Below are 15,965 nucleotides of genomic sequence, written 5' to 3' on the forward strand. Positions count from 1 at the left end.
CGTGGAGTCTGCTTGAGATTCTCTTGCTCCCTCTCCCTTTGCTCCTCCCACCCTCTCTCTCAAATAAATACATCTTTAAAAAAAAGAAATCTGGGCAGCCCCGGTGGCCCAGCTGTTTAGCGCCGCCTTCAGCCCTGGGTGTGTTCCTGGAGAGCCAGGATTGAGTCCCGTGTCAGGCTCCCTGTGTGGAGCTTGCTTCTCCCTCTGCCTGTGTCTCTGCCTCTCAATCTCTCTGTGTCTGTCATGAATAAAAAAATCAATCTTAAAAAAAAAAAGAAATCTTGCCATCTGCGAAAAAATAGATGGATCTATTATGCTATGTGAAATCAGAGACAGAAAGATGAATTACCTTATGAATTACCTTATGATTTCAGTAATGTGTAGAATCTAAAAAACAAATAAAAACAGAAATAGACTCATAAATACAGAGAACAAACTGATGGTTGCTAGAGAGGAGGGCAGTGAGAGATAGGCAAAATAGGAAAAGGGGATTAAGAGGTACAAACATTTTTATAGAGTAAATAAAACACAGGGATGGAAAGTACAGCATAGGAAAAAGTTTTGATTAAAAAAAATCAAGATTTTTTTTATAAGATATAAAGATGAAATATTTGACCGGAGAAACTAACCTTAGGGCTCAGGTAGAGAAAAGGAAGAAGTGACTGATTTTTTTTTTTTTTTAATTCCCTGATTCCTTTTTTGGAATGCCTAAAAATGCCTTATTTTTAATTTTTACAATCTTTGTTTTATGCTATATGGATGTTTTTAGTTAGAATTAACCAAGATTCATGGGCTATTTGTAGAAAATTCACGAATAATTTTCTAAACAAATTTTTTAGCTGAAGGAAAAATTTGAGGGTGAGTTGTGACAGTGTCACAAAGGAGAAAGAGGAGGAGACCAATGAAGGGATGGAATATGCATTGCCCTGGTGACTTGGCTGGACCCCAGGGAAAGTCCAAGTTCCAGCAGAGCTACATAGGATTTGTCTGAGAAGTCATGGCATAGCCATTTTCTCTCACTTTGTCCCATCACCAACCATATGACTAGCACACATTTGATTTCCAAGAACTCCAGGAAGCAAGAGAATGGATAGCAATGGAAGAAAATACTGGGACACAAGTAGGCAAGGAACAAGTTGGAACAGGATGGTGAGCAGATTTCTTGTTTTATTGTTTCACTTGAGGAGCAGACAGCAAGGAGAGTAGCTGGGAGAGTCTGTGGTTTGGAGATCCCAGGTCAGATAACAACTGGTGTCAGAGGTCAGCAGGTGGAAGGAGGAAGAGAGGATTAGCCTTCTGAATCCCAGAGCAGAGGAACCCGCCAGCCCAGAGCTCAGAACCTTCACTGAGACAACTTAATCCCTTGGGCAGGCCCAGGAGGAGCAGGACCAAGAGGAAGGGTTTGGCCACTGGCTATCCCCAAGTATGTTCTTCTTGGCTCAGAGTCCACTTCAGCAGCAGCCTCCAGACGACTGACTGCTGCCCCCTCCACAGCAGCCCGAGCCCCCTGAGGGCTGGCTGCAGCAGCCTGAGCTCTGGTGTCTGTGGCGGTGGGACCTGTGTCGCCTGTGGTGGCTCAGGCAGCAGCCGCCACCCCCGGAGCTGGAGCCACAGCAGCCGCCACCCCCAGAGCTGGAGTCACAGCAGCCCCCAGAGCTGACACTGCAGCAGGAAGAGAGTGGGGGGCACTTTGGGGGACACTTGGGGGGGCACTTGGGGGCCGGGCACTTGGGAGGGGGCTGGCACTGCTGCTGGTTCTGCTGGCAGGACATCTCAGTGGGCAGGATCAGGACCTGAGGGAGAGTCACACAGTGAGTCAGATCCAAGATACACAAGTCTCCTCTGTTGTTTAACCATCATTTATTTTCCCTACATTTTTAAAGCCTATTCAAGATAAATTATAGGAAAACTATCTCTAAAATGACGTGTCAATTGCTTTCACATTATCTCATTTGAACCTTAGGAGTTTTTCATAAAACAGATATGGTGACCTTCTCTGAACAAAGCAAGACACAGAGGACGGCCGTATCAACAAAGTTACCCAAAGTCAGTATCCTTCAAATAGAGGAGGCAAAATGTGCATTCATAGTGTGACTTGAGTCCATGCTCTGCGCCATTCCAAATTCTGAACATGTCCCCCCCTAGAAGTCAGGTTAGTGACAGTGCTGTTTACTGAGCCAGAAATAAGATTTCCCTTTTGGAGGAACTTTGCAGCTAGCTTTTCAATAGATACATATTCATATATCATATACTGTATATAATATCATATAAATAATATGTAACCATCTCACATAATTACATATAATATATATACATACATATATGTATTTGGGTTAACCAGTTCATATGATGACCCTTGGCATGCATATATATATATTACATATATATTACATATGTATATATACATATATATAAAACAGGTTACCCAAATCATCCTATAAAGGTAGAAGTGAAGCCAGACCTGACTGTGGCGAGCTGGGTCATGCTAGGTACCCTCTACAGCCTCTTTTCTTTTCCACACATTTGCACCGTGAATTTCTATTCACTATTCATTATGCAACTTTGGGTCTTCTGGTGCAGAGGCCCAGACACCTCTTCTGAACTGCTAGTGACACCTGCTGGGGGTAAGACCTATCTATGCATGTCTGGGTTTATGCTTCCTCTGTCCCACTATTTGAGACTCACTGTGACTCCCATAGAAGCTTTGGGGAAGGGACACAGTTGATTTCTCCAAAGTAACCTCTTCCTTCTGAAAGGAAGAATTGTTTAAGTTACCAAAAACCTGAGTAACTTTAAAAGACACAGAATTGGTTTTATTTAGAGGACAGATACACAAATCATCCTGTTGTCTCCTGTCTCTCGTCTCATAGCTCATTCCCTTTCATCAGAATTTCTGGTCTTTCTGTTCCTCTCCATCTCCTCTGCTCCCAAGGCTCTGTCCTGCTTGCCCCCTGCTGTCATCTGAGCTCCCTCTGTGGAAGGTGCTACTGTTGGTCCTGGGGGACACTTACCGGTGTACAAGGTTATCAGCACCTCGAAAGAAGAGTGCGTGGAGGTGCTCTGACCCCAAGGCCCTTTTATCCTGGCCTTGGGCTCTGCCCCCAGCCTGTGAGACAGGACCTGGGCATAAGGACACCGCCTCCCACCACCCACATGGTCTTATGATAGGTGGTGACTGGCATCTCCCTGCCTCTTCCATGGGGCCCAGGGCAGCTGTTCCCAGCAAGGATTAAGACTGCTTAGAAATGGGGCAGGGGGTAAATTCCTACCATCATCTGTCACCTTATTATCCTTAGTGATTTCTGCCTCTCACTCTCTCTCCTGGAGCTTGGTCCCCCAAACCTTCCCCTTCTCCCTCCTGCAGTGTTAATTCATTAGCTCTAGGCTCTTGGATTGAACAATGAAAACAGATGCTTCCAAGATTTCTCATATGCTTTCCAGTCACTGCCATTGGGAGTGAGTATACGTGTGCATGCATACACACGTGTGTCTATGTCTGATTATGTTTCTTTTTTTAAAGATTTTATTTATTTATTTATTTATTTATTTATTTATTTATTTATGAGAGACACAGAGAGAGAGGCAGAGACATAGGCAGAAGGAGAAACACCTTCATACAGGGAGCCAATGTGGGACTCAATTCGGGACCGCGGGATCATGCCCTGAGCCAAAGGCAGGTGCTCAACCACTGAGCCACCCAAGCATCCCTAAAAATCACTTTACCTCTTCAAATCAACTCGAGCTTGGAAAAATTTAGGAGTTGGGTTTAGGGCTCTGGAGTCAGATATCTGGGGTATGAATTCCAGCTCTGATGCTATTTATATAACTTAGGGCAAATCTTTTAACCTCTATGTCGCAGTCTCCTCATCTATGAAACGGTGACTTTAATAACCTCTATTTCATGAGTTTTCTAGAAGTATTAAATGAGATAACATACATGAAGCTCATAGAACTTTGCTTTGCACATTTTATGCACACCAAAAAACATTATCATCATTTTTCCTTAATCACCTTCTATATGCATGCTGGGGTGATCAATTTATTTTTTCTTTTTTTGTCAAGTGCAAAACCAACATTTGCATAAGACTTCAGAGTTTGCAGATAGTTTTTCCATATGACTTAGGCCATCAGCATAAGACCTGGAACATGCAGGCACATGTGGTGAATACCTCACCCTGCAGAAGTCTGGCCCTATGTGCCTTAGAAGTGACTCTTGTCTTCCTGCTCACATTGTTAAAAGGCTTACATATAAGGGAGCAGTCAGGATGTCAGTTCCCTGGCTCACATAGTTAAGTCTTACTCAGGAGCTGAGCACTGATTCTTAAGGTAATTGAGGGTTCGTATAGCCCACGCCTCTAGTGATGTGATACCCAAATCATCCATCAGTCTGATTAAGATCTGGGTGAGAAGTTGACAGTTTGTTTGGAACTTCATAAGGACTTGTCTATTTTCCTTGACTATGATGTCAACGACTGATATTCAATTTAATAAGAGAAAAATTTATTAAGCAGATGATTGACATTTAGGTCTTCTCTTATCAGGGATTGGGTGTGAGATCTACGGTGGAAATAGAAGGTAATAAAAAAAAAAAAGAAATAGAAGGTAAATTTAAAGTAATGCATTATGTTTCACATTAGAAATTATAGAAATAACTGTGACCATTTATTTTCTAATTTATTTTGACTCTATCTATAATCCAGTAGCTGCTTAATAAATTATTAAAAGTGTTCAATTCTTCTAGAATCACCTTGAGCTTCATACTGCCTTATTTTACTTGTATGCTCCTGAACCAGCACTAAGTACACTCATGAATTATTTTTTCACCCATCTAATTCTCTTTTGTAATACACATTATTAAACAATTAGTCTTAAAGTAGTAAAGGTAGTTGATTATTTCTTATGCCTGGTGACCCTTAAAACCATGATATAAAAGGAAAATCTGATGTTTATCCACTTCCAAATAAAACATGAATAGTTTTATTTGGAAAAGAGCAACATGTAAACAGATTTAAAAGGGAAATGACAACTTGAGAATAAAATTACAACACATTTCTGTGAATAGATTAAAATAGTTGATACACAACTATGTTTTACAAATCAATAAGGAGAAAATCTCAATGTAAATAACAGACCAAAGTGATAAATAGGCAATACAAAATGTTACATTTATATATGACGAATAAATATTGGGAAAAACTAGGGAAAAAGACATTTTTCCTATCAAATACATGCATTCATATCAAATAGGCAAAGATTTAAAAGTTTTCTAAACTGATTGTAGATGTGAGAGGAAAAAGGTGATGTGGATAAAATGTAAATAGGTGTTAGGGGTTATCTTTTACCTTTCTTAAGGGTAAATTATTGGTCCATTCATTCAGATAATATTTCTTAAAAGATTTATTTATTTATTTATTTATTTATTTATTTATTTATTTATTTATTTATTCATGACAGACAGTGAGAGAGAGAAGCAGAAACATAGGCTGAGGGAAAAGCAGGCTCCCTGCAAGGAGCCTGATGTGGGTCAAAGGCAGATGATCAAAACATAGAATGTACATACATTTTGGCCAGGCAATTTCAATTTTAGGGCTTTTATTATCACAAAAATGTGAATATTATCACAAAATGTGGATATTATTACAAAAATGTGAATATCTCAATACTTATTCATGAAAAGTATTTCTTAACTGAAGCTGTTATATTATAGAACACATACATTATACCATGACAATTAGAAATATAATTAAAAGTAAAACTATAATCACAACAAAAAGATGATATATCTAAGAATAGATGTTCAAAAGATGTGTAGGTAGGGAAAATTGGAAAACTCTATTGAAAGACATTAAAGCTGCCACAGCAAATGGAAAGAGATGCCATGAATTAAAGGTGACATTGTCTTAAGATGTCAGTCTCTCCAACTCAATCTATGGATTCCTTGTAATTCCAATAAAATAACCACACGGATTTTAAAGGAACTTCACGAACCGATTCTATGACTAACACAAATCACCAAAAGGCCAAGAATAGACAAGATACCCATGAAGGAGAACAAAACATGAGAACTTGCTTCACAAAATAACAAGCAATACAAAGCAGTTGAAATGCAGACTGTGGGCTATTGGTGAAAGAATGGTATCACAGGATGTTGTAACTAAAAATTAACTTACACAATACTTGAACCATGTCACAGGCAGGATTACAGAATTGTGGGGTAAGGATAAGCAATTCAAAAAATGGTGCTGTGCCAACTGTTTATCCATCTGGGCAATAAATTAATTCCATGCTCCTCACACCATATATGCAAAAGTCAAATTCCATAAATGGAAGACCTAAGGTGGAAAACAAAACATTAAACATTTTTGAAAAAATTCAAAAATTATTTTATAGAATAACTTTATAAACTTTTGGAAAGGGTTTCCTAAATAATACAAACAAGTGCATGTCAGAGACAAATACAATACAAGCAGAAAAAAATAATATTTAGTTATACAAAAATCAAATCTTCTTTTATTAAATAATGTCAGAAAGAGTGAAAATCTAAAATACAGATTATAAGAAGATATGTGCAACACATAAAATTGACAACAAATTAGTATGTAAAGAACCTTACAAACCAATAAGAAGAAAGAAAAGAAAAAAATGAGCAAGACACAAAGGTTGATTCCCAGGAGGGAAAAAATAAATAACCAGTAATTATGAAAAAACTTTCCAAATTTGAGAGGAATCAGAGATAAGCAAGAAAAAGCCACAATGGTACACAATTCTACATCCATCAAATTAGCAATAATTTAAAATCAGCAGTATTTATTATTGGCACCAGTGTGGAAGGACAGAAATTCCCATAACCTCTGATGAGAATATACATCTGCACGACTTCAAAGAGCAATTTGGTAATATCTATTCAGGCTGAAAACCCACCAATTCCACTCCTAATTATACACACTGAATACAAAAAAAAAAAACAAAAAAAAACAAAAAACAAGCATGTGTGAGAATGTTCAAAAAATAGGATTATTTACAGAGCACAAACCAGAAGCAAGGTAAATACCCAACTTCAGGTGAATGCATAAGTGAAGTGTGAGTACTGTTACATTAGAATATTATATAATAGGGAAAATAAATGAAATTTGATAGAGTCAGCTATATCGATATAGATGTGTAACAAAGATATGGGATATGTTTTCACATTTAGAAAGTAAAGAATGTGTTTTAATCAATGCCTAAAATAAACTATAAATAAAGTATAGTTTAGTTAAACACAAATAAATTATATTTAAGTGAAAGTTATACTTTTTAAACTTAATTATAAATAAATTATAAGTTAAAGATAAATAAATACAGGAAGGAAGAATTAAAAACACAGAATAGTGAACATCTCTGGGTAGAAGAGATATACAAGAGGATGATTTTAGTTTTCTTTTTTTTTTTAAAGACTTTATTTATTTATTCATGAGAGACACAGAGAGAAAGAGAGGTAGAGACACAGGCAAGGCAGAGGGCTCCCATGCAGGGAGCCCAACATGGGACTCGATTCCAGGTCTCTAGGATCACGCCCTAGGCCGAAGGCAGGCACTAAATACTGCTGAGCCACCCAGGCTGCCCTTGGTTATCTTTATGTTTTATTTTTTTATTTTATTGGAGGATATATACACATTGTTCATTATGCTGTTATATTTAGCATTATCTGTAACAAATATTTTATTTAAAAAATTATATACAAGTAAAATTTTATACATACATATATAATATTAGTTCATCATACTCCACATATGTTAAAATTTCAAAAAATTGCTTTTGTATTTTGTCTTACAAAAATATCTTATTTCATATGTATGTATTTATATATACTTTTTTAAATAATTTCTTTAATTGTGTTTATCCCAAGAATACTTTTTCTACCCTAAAATAAAATAAACATTTGGCTATAGATACTTTTCCCTTTATTACTTAATTTTCCCCAAAATATTTAACTAATCCCATGGAACTCATCTTGGCATATGATGCTAAATGAGGATTTATATTTTCTTCTCAATTAAGTAAATCCCCTAGCTCTGGATATTGAACAACCATCTTTTATTTTTTGATTGGCACCTGCTTTATCAATTTTAAATCCTTGTATGAATTCTATTATATGCAGTTATCTGATTTGCACCAATCTCAAGGTTTGGGTTTAATTGTGTGAAAGTCACCAGGCAGAGAGCTTAAGTACTTTGTCAGTCTGGGACCTGTGATGGGTGGGGAAGATAATCTGAGTACTGGGAGACAAAAGGAATAAGGAATTTCCTAGGATTAGGACCTCAGGACCCTGTTCTCTTAATTCTTCCTCAGGGAGGAACCAGCTAGATGTCTCCCTTACTTGGGGGATAGAAAGCAAGACCCAAGTCTTGCACAGAAAATGGTGAGGAAATGAGACCAGCTGTGTCACCTAAGCAGTTTCCTCTGCAGGTGTGGGTTAAATGATGTACTACAGCTTTCTGTGACCAAACATCCAACACAGTGGAAAGAACAACTAGTCAGCCACTTCATCCCTTGTCTAAGAGAATATTCTGGAACTAGGTGTGCCCTTGTTGAGATCTACTACAGGAGAGGCATCACTCACATCCTAGATAAAGGGAAGACACTAAAATGCCCATGAGAGGAGAAGTCAGAGACTTGAATCTGCTAACTAGTTAAATCCAATATCAGGAGAAAACTGCACCTCCATGTGAGACTGTGCCCTTTACCTCAGTGGCCATGCAGTGGTCAGCAGTGCATTTGGAAGACTAGAGGAAACAACAAATGTCAGACAGGAAATGGGGAGGATCAGTCTCCCTTTCTCTGCTGTGGTCAGCAAGTCCACAGGACTAACAAATGTGTCATTACATCCAGTCTGGCATTTATATTCTTTCTCACACTGGATATTCTAATTTCTTTTTTTAAATATTGTATTTATTTATTTATGAGAGACACTGAAAGAGAGGCAGAGACACAGGCAGAGGGAGAAGCAGGCTCCATGGAGGTAGCCTGATGTGGGACTCAATCCCCGGACTCCGGGATCACGCCTTGAGCAGAAGGCAGACACTCAACAGCTGAGCCAGCCAGGGCCCCTTGGATATTCTAATTTCTGAACTGAAACTGGGTTTGTGCTTCAAAATGACAAATTACTTTTCTTTACTTGGTAAGAACTGTAAAGTCAGTAGGCCTTGTCAGGTCTTTAGGAATTAAAAGATCACCCCAATGAATAAAATTTTAAAGACAGTAGCACAGTACTAAAAAGCTCTATTTTTATAGCATCCTATAAGCTACACTTGCTCAATCTGATGGTATAGTCAGACTATTTATCCTGCACCTGCATGAGGAAATGCTTAGCTGACCCAAGAAGACTTTACGGAGGATATTTGGGGTGGGCCTTGCAGGGGGGATAGAGTTGCAAAATTTCCAGGTGGCAGAAATGGAATTGGACTCCAGATGAAGGAAATAATGCTGCTAAGAATAGTGATGGCAGCAGTAGTAGTGATGGTGATAGTGGTAGTAGTAACAGTAACAGCAGTGCCAATACTTTAACAATAACATTAGGAGTTACCCTTTATTGACAATGTAAAATTATCTGGATACTGAGCTACAGATAGTAAACTACTTCACAGATAAAAAGTCATCAAAGTGTACAAGTCTGAGTTATCTCTACATAAGAGTGAATTGTTCAGTGTGTCAGGAGTATAAGGTTTCTTAGGGCACCATGAAGGGCAAACCTTAGAAAGTTAGTTGGAAACACTGTCTTTTAGCTCTTAAATGTAGGACTTAAGAAGCATGTGTATTATTCTGTAGAGAGTCCCTGCTTCTCAGAAGTAAAGTGACAAGTTCATAAATGTGGCACAGGGAATGTGCTTGGAGGAAAAAGGCATAGAGGATTTAATGGAGGCAGAGTTGCTGGAGGGTGAGTACAACACCAATTTTTACTCCCAAATGTGTCTGTACCTAAATGGATTATAGAACTAGTGAGTAGGGAACGTGTATTTTCAAAATATGTCTATTTTTTCTTCTTTTATTTTATAATTCAATTTTTTTCTTTGTGTGTGTGTATGTGTGTGTGTGTGTGTGTGTGTGTGTGTGTGTATGGTGGAGGAGGAAGGATATTTGGTGGGTAGCTCAAAAGCAGCAGAATGAGGATACAGAGGAAGGAAAACACGGAGGTGGAGTTGGAGCCCTGAAAGTGACCAGAAACTCAACATTTATGTTTACAAAAAGACACCAAAGACTTATTCACAACAATTTGCTCCAGGGCCCAGATGATTCAGTAGCAGATTGGGGAGCATTTGTCTTTCATGCTACACCTCCATTCATTCACATTTTAGGAAGGAATACCCCTCTGGCCCCTGAGATTCCAAGGCCACTGCCTGTAGAAGATGAGGAAGAGGAATACAATGGCAAACCAAGAAGGAAATGGTCCTTCCAGAATAAGATGCTGAGCAGATTCCTGGTTTATTGTTTTGTATCAGTCAGACAGCACTGTGTAAGAAGATAAGACAGGGAGTTACTTGGGGCTTTGACATAGGCATAGAGTCTAAGGCCAGTGCACAGGGATGCAGGAGAAGGCTGGTTTCTAGACCCCGGGGAGGCCATATTGTCTTTGCATGTTCAGAGTGTTCTCTGAGACCTCTCAGACTCTGAGGCAGGCCTAGGAGGAAAAAGATGATGTTCTCAGTGGTTTGTTGCTTGCAAGTCTTCTCTTCTTGTCTCAGGGTCAACTTCAGCAGCAGCCTCTAGACAATTGACTGCTGCCCCCTCCCCACCAGCCTGAGCCCCCTGAAGAGGGCTGGCTGCAGAAGCCTGAGCTCTGGTGTCTGTGGCACTGGGACCTGCATCACCTGTGGTGGAGCTACAGCAGCCACCACCCTCCCAGAGCTGACACTGCAGCAGGAAGAAACTGGGGGCACTTTGGGGGACACTTGGGGGGGACTTGGGGGTAGGGCACTTGGGAGGGGGCCTGGCACTGCTAATGGTTCTGCTGGCAGGATATCTCAGCTGGAAGGGTCAGGAGCTGAGAGTCACACAGTGAGTCAGACACACAGGAGGACATAGAGCCCTCCTGCCCCTTTCTGTTCTCAGCATCATTTTACTCTTTATATTTAAGTAACCTCTTAAATTTTTTTTTTAATTTTTTATTTATTTATTTATGATAGTCACAGAGAGAGAGAGAGAGAGGCAGAGACACAGGCGGAGGGAGAAGCAGGCTCCATGCACCGGGAGCCCGATGTGGGATTCGATCCCGGGTCTCCAGGATCGCGCCCTGGGCCAAAGGCAGGCGCCAAACCGCTGCGCCACCCAGGGATCCCTTAAGTAACCTCTTTAGGATTAGTCAGAGAAAACAAATCCCTGGTTTCTTGTCACTTCTAATACCCAACTAACCACTCTCACAGTACTCAAAGTAGGAAGGAATCATCATCTGGTTTACCAATTAGAGATTTGAGACCAAAAACTGTTAACAAAAAAGAAAAATAGATTTTGGGAGTCACCTGGATGGCTCAATCAGTTAAACATCTGACTTCAGCTCACGTCATGATCTGAAGGTCCTGGGATCCAGCCCCAGGTCAGGCTCTCTGCTCAGCAAGATGTCTACATCTCCTTCTTCCCCTCCCTCTCTCCTGTACTCCTGTACTCTCTCCCTCTCTCATATAAATAAATTAATAAAATATTTTAAAAAATGTTTTTTAAATTTATGTCACCCAAATACTCAAATTATCCATAGAGACTAGTTTAGAACTGAAATAGGGGCACCTGGGTGGCTCAGTTGATTAAGCCTCTGATTTTATATTTCAATTCATGTCGTGATTTTAGAGTTGTGAGATGGAGCCCTGCATCAGCTCCATGCTGGGTGTAGACCTGCTTAATATTCTCTCTACCCCTCCCCTCCCCAACCCCATTTCTTTCTCTCTCTCTCCCTCATTTCAAATACATACATACATAGACTAACCGACATAGATTTTTTTCTTACAGAAACAATAGCCTGTTAAAACAACACCCTAAATAGTTCCTTATTTTGGACACTTCATTAGAACAGAAAGGGCCATGGTGATTTCCTAGCTGGCTTGCTAAACACTCCTTCTCAGGTAGACCAGAGCCTGGTACTCTGATGTTCTTTGAATATACCAATACCATGGCCTATAGATTATTAAACTTTTGGTGCTTATCCAATTCTGGAGCTTTTAAAATGCATTCCTAGGCCCTGGATTCACATCCCAAAATGACCCAATCTTCTCTCACTTTGAGAATTGCACCTGAAATCATGCCTGAGGATACCATGATGTCTCCAAGGCAAACACCTTTTTTGAAAACTCTTGTAGAATATCTGAGCCAGGGATCCCTGGGTGGCTCAGTGGCTTAATGCCGCCTTCAGCCCAGGGTATGATCCTGGGGTCCCAGGATTGAATCCCACATCGGGCTCCCTGCATGGGGCCTGCTTCTCCCTCTGCCTGTGTCTCTGCCTCTGTCTCTCTCTGTGTCTCTTATGAATAAGTAAATAAAATATTTAAAAAAAAAAAAGAATATCTGAGCCACCGTTGTTTTCCTTCCCTCATTCTGGGTGTCCCACAAAACTGCAGATAGGTAGACACCCATTTCTAAACTCAACTATCCCCAAATCCTGTTTCCTCTCCTGGATCTGTCTTTTCCAGCTTTAACTCAACTAAACTATAGACCCAAACCTAGTAGCCCCATCAGCTAAGCTTCCTTTTCTTATGTGAATATCTATCTATAAAAGGTGTTTCTCAAGGACCCAAGGTATACTTATTGGTACAAAGAAAATTCCGGGTTGTCAGCATCTCAGGAAAGGTGTGCACAGAGGGCTCTAGTCACAAGGACTTTTATTCTGACCTTGAGTACTGCCCCCAGCCTGCAAGACAAGACCTGGGCAGGAGGGGACAGCCTCCTGCCATCCACATGATCCTGTGACAGGTGATGACTGGCAGTGCCTCCCAGTCTCCCCACAAGGCCCAGGACATTGCCACCAACAGTGCCACTTCATTCTTATAGCTGCCTGTTCCTCACATAGCCTTCTTGGAGTCTAGCAACTCCCCCCCTCCCAACCCCTCCTGTCTTAACGCCCTGGTGTGTCTGCTTTGAATGAAGACCCACAGAAACCTCTACATGTCTCTGCTGTCCCTGCCATGCTGGCAGATCCTGTGTGTATGCGTGTATGCAAATGCATGTGTGTATGCACGGGTGTGTGCCTGCGTGTGCGTGTACCTACGTGTTCACACCATCACAGTGAAAAGCCTGGATTAGAAGTGAGTAAGATCCACCTGGGACAGAATCCTGGTCCTGCCAGTCACTAATTAGCCATGTCATGTTGTGAAAATCACATAACTTTTCTCAGTTTTGGTTTCCTCAACATTGAAGCAGGAGACAGAAATGACTCTCAATGGTGTCATGAGGGTCAGTAGAATCATGGGAGGGAAGCACAGTGGACACTCACATGTGAACTATGTATCCATCAATAATTAAAAGGGAATGGATTGTTTTCAGAGCACAGCTATTTTCCATCTGACTTTTTAAATGACCATTTTTTCCCACTGAGGTCTTTCATACATTTTCATAGAGCAATACTCCTGAGGAGGAGACAGAGAGAAAAGCTGCACTGCCTTGCATGGGATGATGAGAATCTGTCTTATAGGTTGGAGGAGGGTGAGCCTGTGGATGAGAAAGCACGAAGGGGGAGAGACAGCGAGAGGGTTCCAGGCAGGGTGTATGTGGGAGAAGGGTGTATGTGGGATGCCCCAAGGTCTAGGAGGTGGGAAGACCTTATAGAAAAGGAAGGTTTGGGACTCATTCAGTAGGAATCTCCACTGTCGCTGCTTTGCTTCTACATGGACACAAGGTTCTTTGAAGGAATTTGGGGGAACGTTTTTAGGAGAGTAAGATAAAGACTAATGTCAATGTGGCATGTAGCAGGTGTTCCTTCAATGTCTGGAGGGCAACATATCTAAAAAATAAGCAAATTAATTAGATAGAGACAAATTAGACCTGGATAATTGTGAGAAGAAAGTCCTCCCTCCAGAAGTCTCCACAAAACTTCTCCAGAGCCTGAGACGAGCCCGACATGACTCAATAATATCTATCCCTGGGTCATAACAGGCAAGGAGAACCAACAGCTGGTGAAATGTACGTACGTACATGACTGTCACTATGTTAGGCTCTTTAACTGATGTATGCGTGTGTGTGTATTACATATGTGGATAATTCTATATATTATGTAGACATAGAGATGTAGATATAAACACAGATACAGATATGGATGTAGATGTAGACACAGACACTGATACAGATAAAAGGAGAGAGAGAGAGAGAGAGAGAGAGAGAGAATCCACCTTGTCTGTTACTCTAACCATCAGATATCTCAGAGTGCGTGGCCTTCCCTGGTACTCCACTGCCACTCATCTGTCATGGTTTCTCCCTAATGCACTGGGGAGAACACAGGCTTCTCTCTACCATCCCCCACTCCAGGAAAAATTGCCCGTGACCTTAAGATAGCCTCATCCAGGGCTCCACTGTGTTCAGGATCAAGGCCAGCATTTTTTAGGGACAGTCAAGGCTCTGTGCAGCATGACTCTGTACAACTATTCCGGTTTCTGTTGGCTTCCCAAGAACTGGCACATTGGCTATACTGTAAACATGTCTCTCCCTACCCCATTCCTAGGTTTTACTCCATGATATTTTCCTTTCTGAGACGATGCAGTTCAAGTCTCATTTGCTCAGTATCCTTTATGTAACATTGTCTTACAAAGGAGTTCTTAATAAATCCTTTTACAACACAACTGTGCCTCATATTTCTCATTCCCCTTCAGCAACTAGTACACGCTTGCGCATGTATGCGTGGTTAATAGACCTTTAAAAGCCTTTCACTAGCATTAGCACTGACTTGGAAGTGTGTAAACAGCCATTCATAATGATTCCGGTCACCCTCATGAGACATCACTCTCCAAGATAGGCCTAGTGACATGTGATGACCACATCCCCCTTCAGAAGTCAGCCACTGTCCCACCTGGCTATGACATTTGTTCAAGTTGTTCCAGTGGGCTGACTTATGGGGGTGGGGGTGGGGTGGCCAGGATATCCATGCCTTAGCTCACGTGACAGCTCAGCTCCTGATTCCTAGAATGATGGGGTAAGGAGGTCATCTGGTTCCTGCCTCTCCCTCCAGGCAGGGAAGCGCCCTAACCATCCAGCTGCTTGGACTTAGTGGTGAGTCAACCACGTGGTTGCAAGCATATCACTTGGACTGACACTTTGGCCTTGGATATTAGCTATCAATGGCTTTGGGACCATTCAGTAAACACGTTTGACTACCGAAGGCCTTCTGACATTACCTTTTCACCCAAGGCGTCTGTCTCTCATCTCTCAGGCAGCCGGAGGGGGGCACTGCTGAGATCATATGGGAAGCATTTCAGACTGAATTTATTTTCCTCTGGGCCTTCCCACTACTGCTCCCTTCTGAGCTACTAATGAGCACTTAACAAATTGTAGTTTTCTTCATCTCTGCAAGTCTTTCATTTAAAAATAAATGATAAATCGATATCCTAAAATCAGTAGAACATAGACATGATTGTTGCTTAAGTATTAAGTGGGGCAAGGTGTAATAAGAATGGCACAAAACTCATATAAAGAGTTGACCAATTGAATTACAGAAATAATATAAATTTTATAGAGCATAAAGTATCATATATAAGGCAAAAAGAGAACTACAGAATGATACAACGCATATGCCTGGTAAGAAGTTGATACCACTGGTATATAAATACATATTACAAATTCAAAACTAAATGAACATACACAATGAAATGAGTAAAGGACACAGAGAGCCCATTCCTAATCCCTCGACCCCCTTGCCTCATTATTTCCCTCATTTGCACACATATCCACGCACGTTGTGTTAGTCCTGATTTTCCAGAGAAACAGAACAAGTAAGATGTGTGCACATACCCAGAGAG

General features: G+C 40.7%; 1 protein-coding gene across 1 annotated transcript; it reads right to left on the reverse strand.

Moving 5' to 3' along the window:
- Window positions 1-1,451: 1,451 nt before the first annotated feature.
- On the reverse strand, window positions 1,452-1,772 carry LOC140593738 (late cornified envelope protein 1B-like). The gene has a single exon (XM_072718811.1). The coding sequence runs from the start codon at window positions 1,770-1,772 to the stop codon at window positions 1,452-1,454; it is 321 nt and encodes a 106-aa protein (XP_072574912.1).
- Between the last annotated feature and the right edge of the window lie 14,193 nt (window positions 1,773-15,965).

This window comes from Vulpes vulpes, chromosome 8 (assembly GCF_048418805.1).
Source record: "Vulpes vulpes isolate BD-2025 chromosome 8, VulVul3, whole genome shotgun sequence".
Lineage (NCBI taxonomy): Eukaryota > Metazoa > Chordata > Mammalia > Carnivora > Canidae > Vulpes > Vulpes vulpes.

Bases quoted from the DNA above. Each gene is read 5' to 3' on its own strand.
- LOC140593738 (XM_072718811.1), bottom strand. From the start codon at position 1,772: ATGTCCTGCCAGCAGAACCAGCAGCAGTGCCAGCCCCCTCCCAAGTGC.